Below are 7,322 nucleotides of genomic sequence, written 5' to 3'. Positions count from 1 at the left end.
TGGTGGTGGTGGTGGTGGTGGTGGTGGTGGTGGTGGTGACACTGGAGACCCAACAATGCAGCTGTCACAACAGTGGTGCAACAGCATACCGCATGTATCTGTAGTGAATGAATGTAATAGTAGTGGTAGTAGTAGTAGTGGTGGTAGTAACAAATGATAGTAGTGGTGATGGTGGCTGTACTCGTTGTTGTTGTTGTTGTTGTTGCTGCTGCTGCAGTGGTCGTTTATGTCGTCGAGTACTCTGAGTTTTACTGTAGCGTCGTTCCTTTATTAAACAAAGGTCGATTCACCTGGCTCCCTCATCGTCCGTGAGACGCTGAGGGCTGCAGACCGACTGCCGCAGCTGCTTGTTCCGGCAATCGCTCCGGTTCACTGAGAATGCTTGTGGACGTGCTCACTTGACGTAACGCATTTGAGACCACTGTGGGGAGAGAGAGAGAGAGAGAGAGAGAAAGAGGGACAAACAATAAAACAGGACATCACATACATTTGATCATTATAAACAAATTATTTGTGCAGGTCGTTTGGCAAAAAAGCTGAACATTCAGTGTTTTCCATGGGAGAGTCCATTATTATTAACAATATACTATTCTATACACTACCAAAGTCCTTCAAATACATCACTAAACCATATGTCCAAATTTGGCCAAATGCACATTTTTTTAATATTCATTTTTGCTTGCAATAGCCAGTTCTTTTGGTCAAACTGTCGTATCTCCAGCTACTTCAGATGCCAAGGTATCAAAAATTGTCAAAAGTGTTGTACAATGGTTTTGCTATGGAATTGTGAAACTATTTTTTCATTTTCTGAAAAAGCAACGTTTTGGACTTACAACACTTTTGCATAATAACAACAATACATCGCTGAGATCCCCTTCGGTCATGACTGATCATGGGATTGTACCTAGAAAGTTACCCTCCCAGGAACTAGTCCGAGCAAGGTTGTTTATGGAAGACCAGTAGTCGCCCATGCATACCAGTCTTCCCTCTCCATGCCACTGATGTTGCCTAAGGGAAAGGCAAAGGGGCCGATACAGCTTGGCACCAGTGATTTCTACAGCTGAGTTAATTGGAGCAACGTTAAATAAAGTGTCTTGCGCAAGAACACAACACACAGCCCAGTCCGGGATTCAAACTCACAACCTCACGATCGTAAGCTCGACGCCTAACGACTGAGCCATGCACCTTCAATGACACACACACACACTTGTACATATATAAGAAATGTTGAAAAGATAATGCCAAAGATGTTGTAAAGACAAGAAAAAGAAGATAGTGAAATGGTCCTGCAAGCAGATAAGAACACTATAAGAAAGGTAAGTAAGTACTCACTTGGTCTGAGAGCAGCAAGGGAACAGTATTGGTCAAACCAGCTCATTACTGTACGACACATCTCATCCATACTGGCTGTCGATACAATGTTGTTGTATGTGTTAAACAGTGGTCGAGTGATAATACTGAACTGTTTAGAGGGAGTTAAGGAACTTGGATGGTAGAGCTGTATATATAGAGAGAGAGACACACACAAATTGACTGGAGGTGTGGAGAGGTGGGGTTATGGTGGTGATGAGTGGGGGATTTTGATAAGATATGCAGACTTTTCAGATGGGGAAGCAGGGATAGTACAGTTGCGAAGACAGATTGTGATGGAGGTGCGGATGAGAGTGGTGGTGGTGGTGGTGGCAGCGCTGGGAGTGGTGATTTGACAAGATGTGCAGAGGGTGGTGGAGATGTGTAGGGACAGTGGACTTTTTGATAGTGGAGGTAGAGATGTAGATGGTGAAGGTGACGAGTGTGAAGGAAGGGCTGCATACAAAGGAAGGAGTACAAGGAAAGGAGTACAAAGGCAGGAGTACAGAGGAAGGAGTACAAAGGAAGGAGTACAGAGGAAGGAGTACAGAGGAAGGAGTACGGAGGAAGGAGTACAGAGGAAGGAGAGCAGAGAAAGAAATTTTAAATATGAAGAAAGTTAACTGAAACAAAAAAGGATACAATCCAAAACTTCCAATTCTGATTGGTTCGTAATCGGACATATTCATCATACATTTCATTGATCTGGTCAGCCCTCGTTACAGGAGCCCCTGTAGCTGGTAGCTGTGACTGACAGTAACTGAAATAGATAAAGAGAAGAAGAATGAATTATAGGGTGTGGTGGCCACAAACAGAAAGAGGTTGGAATATATAAAGGAAAGTGGGTAGCGAAGAGAAAGGAAGGAGAGGAAGGAGAGGGGAGAAAGGGAGAGGTAAGCAGCATTGGAGAGGGTAGGAGGCTAAAACTGAGTTAACTTTGCCTGAATGACAGAAATGGGAGTGCATGTGCATGCGTGCAGATGCATCTTATCACCATTCAGTCTGGCAGGGATTGGACAGGCTGTCACCATAGCCTGAGAACCGGTTCTTCTTTACAATGTCATTTTAGTCAGTACAGCCTTATCTTATGTTTTTGTCCTTGGCATTGCTTCCATCTATGGTTGGATGCCCTTCCTAACGCCAACCAGTTTACTGGGTGTATTGGGTGTATTTTTAATGTAGCACCAGCACAAGTGAAATCACCATATATTCAACACTAGCTTAAAAGCCGCCTGATGGGACGGCTTTTAATCTAGCTCCTGTGGAGGGCTCTTCACTGGGTTTTTGGCCCAACAATGACACTTCGTGCAGTAAGTACATATTAAATTTTATTAAACTTGACCAATATTCACCAATTACTTTACAGACAGTACTGGCACCATTTTAGGATAACAAGAATCATATGACATATTCACCAAGGTTTAGCTCAATCATGAGGTAGTGAGTTCAATTCCCGGAACATACTGTGTGTTGTGTTCTTAAGCAAGACACTTTATTCCACATTGTTCCAGTTCACTCAGCTGTAGAAATGAGTTGTGACGTCACAGGTGCCAAACTCTATCAGCTTTTGCCTTTCCCTTGGATAACATCAGTGGCGTGGAGAGAGGAGACTGGTATGCATGGCCGACTGCTGGTCTTCTATAAACAACCTTGCCCAGACATGCGTTGGAGGTAACTTTCCAGGTGTAGTCCCAGGTTCATTCATGACCGAAAGGGGGTTCTTTACTCTTTAAATGCCTATATATGCATTATGTCCCCCCACCACCACCTTTCACTTCACAACTGGTGCTGACTTGTTTACATTCCCATAACTTAGCAGTCTGGCAACAGGGATTGATAAAATACGTACTGGACTTAAAAATACAAGTACTAGAGTTGATTGATTGGACTAAAAATTCTTCAAGGTGCTGCCCCCAGCACGGTTGCAGTCGAGGGACTGAAACAAAATCAAAGATGAAACAAAGATCTTCCTTACCTTATGTCCGAATTTAAACTGTCAATTTCTAACTTTAACACTTCAGATTCATTTTGCATTTTCACTCTTTCAGATTTCATTTTTTTGCAGAATTCAGCAGCTGCAACAATGGAGAAGACAAAAAAAAAATAATGAAAACATTGTCGGAAACAGAATAAATCAACAGCAGTATCATTGTTTTAACATCTACTCTTCCATGCTTGCATGGGTCAGATGAGTCAATGTTAGGGGATGAGTTTTCTACAGCTCAATTCCCTTCCTGACACCAACCCTCACCAGTTTTCCTGGTCTATTGAACATCAAACAACCCAGGTATGCTTATGTGGAGAACTGGAAACAAACAACACCGTCTGAATGAGTATTTTGTTTACGAAAATTGCAAAACCTGTCAAGCTATCGTCATCATCATTTAATGATCATTTTCCATGCTGGCATGGGTTGGATGGTTTGACTGAAAACTGGTAAGCTGGAGAGCTGCACCAGGTTCCAATCTGATTTGGTATGGTTTCTACAGTTGGATGTCCTTACTAACGCCAACCACTCCAAGAGTGTAATGGGTGTATTTTACGTGCCACCAGCAAGGGCCTCACATATATATATATATTTATATATTAAATGTGCATGTAAGGGTTCTTTGAGACATAGAATATATTTCAAGAGCCCCCCAAGAATGATAAAATCAAGAAATGCTAGACTAAACCATTGACCAAAAGAAAAGAAAAAAAATGTCAAGTCTTTCCAATGAATATCAAGAGAAGCTGATATCTATTGATTCCAATGAATATCAAAAATAAACTGAATCAATTGAGTTGCTAAAAGCCACTTATGTCATCGAGAAAGAGAAAAAGCCAAGTGGAATGCTTTGAGGTGATCCTCATCTCAAGTCAAAGCAGAGAAGCAAACATTGTGTTTGGTATTGATGCTGCTGTTGTTGGTGCATAAAGAAGAATTTAATAAAGCAAGGTGTAGCTACGGTAAATATAGCATCAGAACCTTCCTTACCTTTCTGTAACAGTGTAGCTTTACTAACTTTGCCAGTAGGGGTCTGCTTCAGTGAAGGAATCAAGCTGTGAAGCACATCAAAGCCACTCTGTTGAACGATGAAAGCAAATGATAATGAAGGTCGATGTTCATCCTCATAACGAGATGATAATGAGACAAATGATCAATAATAAACTACAACAATGCAATGAGAACAATAACAATTACAAATAGATTGATAAATAAATATATAGATCAATGCTAGATAGATAATAATAGCAATGACATAAAAGCACAGGTTTCAGGTTCAAATCTTGGTCACAACTATTGTATTGTACTCTTAACTAGCAAGTTCATCTGCTATGTTGGTGGAACATTTATAGAATAGATTTGAAAGACATGTACACGAGGACATGTCTGGTGAGAGTCATTATCTTTTAGTGCCTTATTATTTAACGCACACACACTGGTAAAGTTTCCACTCATTTTTCTTAAAATTTTCATTATGTCATGCAACCTTTTCAATAGTCGTTGACTCTGTCCATTATCCAAACTGCGTTCAAATCCATAAAAGAAGTATTTTTGTAATGTTTTTGTAAAATAGGGCTAGACCACTTTAAATATTTCATGCTCTGATGCATAAAAAGCATTTTTTTTCTTGTTTATGTGCTACCGGAACTGGAGTGTATCTAATATGCCTGGGCGTCTTTTATGCCATCCAATCAATACAGCATGTAACAAAATGCTCTCACAGGATTTGAACTTGAAACCAGTGCAATCGGGGCTAGTTTACCTGAAGTAACCTTGAAGCAAGTGAGAGGAACAACAACAACAACAATAGACATCGTACCTTTATATTACACCGTCGTTTCTGTTCAGCAGATATGTGTGAGACTCGTCTGTGTTCATTGGGATGTACCCGGTTCTGTTTCGGCTTCAAGCTCGACACATTTGTTTGGGTGGACTTTGAAGGAGAGGGGAAAAACAAAAGAGATCAAGGAATCAGTTACTGATGTGAATTCTATTACAAATTGACAAATATCAGAAAGTAATCTGCAATCTATGTAGTCTTTTATTTTTATCTAACAACTTTTTACTGGTTTCAGGTCACTGGACTGCAGCCATGTGAAGCACCACCTTGAAGGGTTTGACCGAACAAATCGACCATGGTAACTGCTTTTAAATCTAGTATTTATTCTATTCTATTGGTCTCTTTTGCTGAATTGGTAAGTTATGAGGACGTAAACAAACCAACACCAGTAGTTAAGCAACGGTGGAGGACAAACAATGTGCCATTCACGGGCAAACTGCAGCCAAAATTTTGCCCACGATCCACACACACTATGTTTTCATTTTTTTATGGAAAAAAACGAAAATACCATTTATACCTCTCCTTACAAAAATTTGGAATTGTACCTGCTCACAATTCTACAGACACACACACACACACACACACAATACAAATAGCACATTTGTGAAACTGTTAATCTCCTGTACTAGCGATTCAGGTGTCTTAATCTTGCTAAGACAATGATGATGAATAACTGAAGAGATGGAAAGAACATTCTACAGTAACAACTTACAAAAGACGACACATCCATGTCTTGTCCTTGTGACAATGGACTCCCTAAGCACAGGATTGGACTGTCTGCTTTAGAACTAATTTCACTTTGCAAGCCTTGGTTGCCTGTAATTATATAAAAAAAACAAAAAAACACAGCTTTAACCAATGAATGATGTTTCAGCAGAACCTGACTATAAATACAAACCCCAAAGAATCCTTCTGAACACATGGTTATGGTACATTATTTACATTTGACGGATATTTGTCCTCATCTTGTTTGTTGTTCGGCTGATATACCCTCCAGCCTTCATCACTACGCCATATGCCAGACATACACACACTCACAGAAGGGACATTAAGAGATAAAGACAGAGTAATTATAAACATTCAGCTAAACTGACCCTGCTTCGTAGTAGTCAAGGCACTGGTGTCCTGGTGAAAGGGCTGATTTCTTGCGGGTACTAAGACACTGTTGGAGAAACTGGGTACTGAACTGGTTGCTTTATTCCCTGAAGGTACCTGAGAAAAACAGATGAAGAATAAATAAAGTGGAAAATACATAAATATATAGCTTGTGTGTGTGTGTGTGTGTGACAGTATGCAAATTAGTAGCATGGTTACTGGATTTGCTGAGTATATGAACAATTTGGCAGCTTATTTCTCTGGGATAGATCAAAATGATGTAAAACACCTGATGTGAAACACCGAAAACTAATGTCCTACTAGAAATAGAACACACTGGTATCTAAAAAGGACACGCAAGAACTGACCGGAGCTGACCAGAGGCTAAACAACAACATATACATCATAAACACACAGACAGCACAGTATATAAACCACATAGCTCAAGCAGCAAAATACATAATGTATCCCATAACGAACATTATAGACAAGCAATAATGAGAACTCTTAAACCTCATCTTACATATAATAATTAACTTCAGATTTAGTAATTACACTGATGCTGCGGGTTACTTACATTGGTAAGGTTGTTAGGAATACTGGTTGGTATGGCAGAAGCAACTGAGATGGGTGTATGAACAGCTGAAGAGATTGGCTCTCGTGCTGGCCTGATGGGAGCATAGTTAGTTGTAGAGGAGGTGATTGAGGTTGAAGTGGCCGTTGTGTTAGCACAGGTTTTGGCATGCGGCTCTTGTTTCACATCGATGCTTGGAGATGGATATGTGCCTGAACCAAAATAAAAAAAATAAAAATTTTTTTTTATATATCATAACAGTAGAAGGTGAGTTAATACAAATGGTTCCAGGAATGGAAACCAGGTGGCCAAGTAGGAAGCTAGACAAGTTCAAACTCAACTACATAGCTATTTTGATGACATATCTCTGTGGTATGACACTACCTTTGTTTCAACTAATTTTGAAAATAACAAATGGTGTTTGTAACATAAATTAACCTGTGTGTATATGTGTGTGTGTGTGTGTGTGTGTGTGT

At 40.1% G+C, this 7,322-nt stretch overlaps 1 protein-coding gene across 4 annotated transcripts in view; it reads right to left on the bottom strand.

The window, feature by feature from the left end:
* The window catches only part of LOC106880689 (carbohydrate-responsive element-binding protein), a 97,915-nt gene that overhangs the window by 5,052 nt on the left and 85,541 nt on the right, over positions 1 to 7,322 (bottom strand). For 2 of the 4 annotated variants that reach the window (XM_014930751.2, XM_014930752.2), the window contains 9 exons: positions 6,850 to 7,058; positions 6,272 to 6,389; positions 5,890 to 5,993; positions 5,157 to 5,270; positions 4,328 to 4,415; positions 3,326 to 3,425; positions 1,993 to 2,110; positions 1,333 to 1,462; positions 7 to 421 (listed from right to left, as the gene is read on the bottom strand). In XM_014930751.2, the coding sequence (XP_014786237.1) occupies positions 300 to 421; positions 1,333 to 1,462; positions 1,993 to 2,110; positions 3,326 to 3,425; positions 4,328 to 4,415; positions 5,157 to 5,270; positions 5,890 to 5,993; positions 6,272 to 6,389; positions 6,850 to 7,058 (1,103 nt within the window). In that variant the 3' untranslated portion in view covers positions 7 to 299. Of the gene's footprint in view, positions 1 to 6; positions 422 to 1,332; positions 1,463 to 1,992; positions 2,111 to 3,325; positions 3,426 to 4,327; positions 4,416 to 5,156; positions 5,271 to 5,889; positions 5,994 to 6,271; positions 6,390 to 6,849; positions 7,059 to 7,322 lie in introns of those variants that run through there. The other 2 variants (XM_014930749.2, XM_052976779.1) reach the window with 1 other exon arrangement.

This window comes from Octopus bimaculoides, chromosome 25, assembly GCF_001194135.2.
Source record: "Octopus bimaculoides isolate UCB-OBI-ISO-001 chromosome 25, ASM119413v2, whole genome shotgun sequence".
Taxonomy (NCBI): domain Eukaryota; kingdom Metazoa; phylum Mollusca; class Cephalopoda; order Octopoda; family Octopodidae; genus Octopus; species Octopus bimaculoides.
Note: the sequence above shows the minus strand (reverse complement) of the source record. Positions and strands in the feature narration are given on the sequence as shown.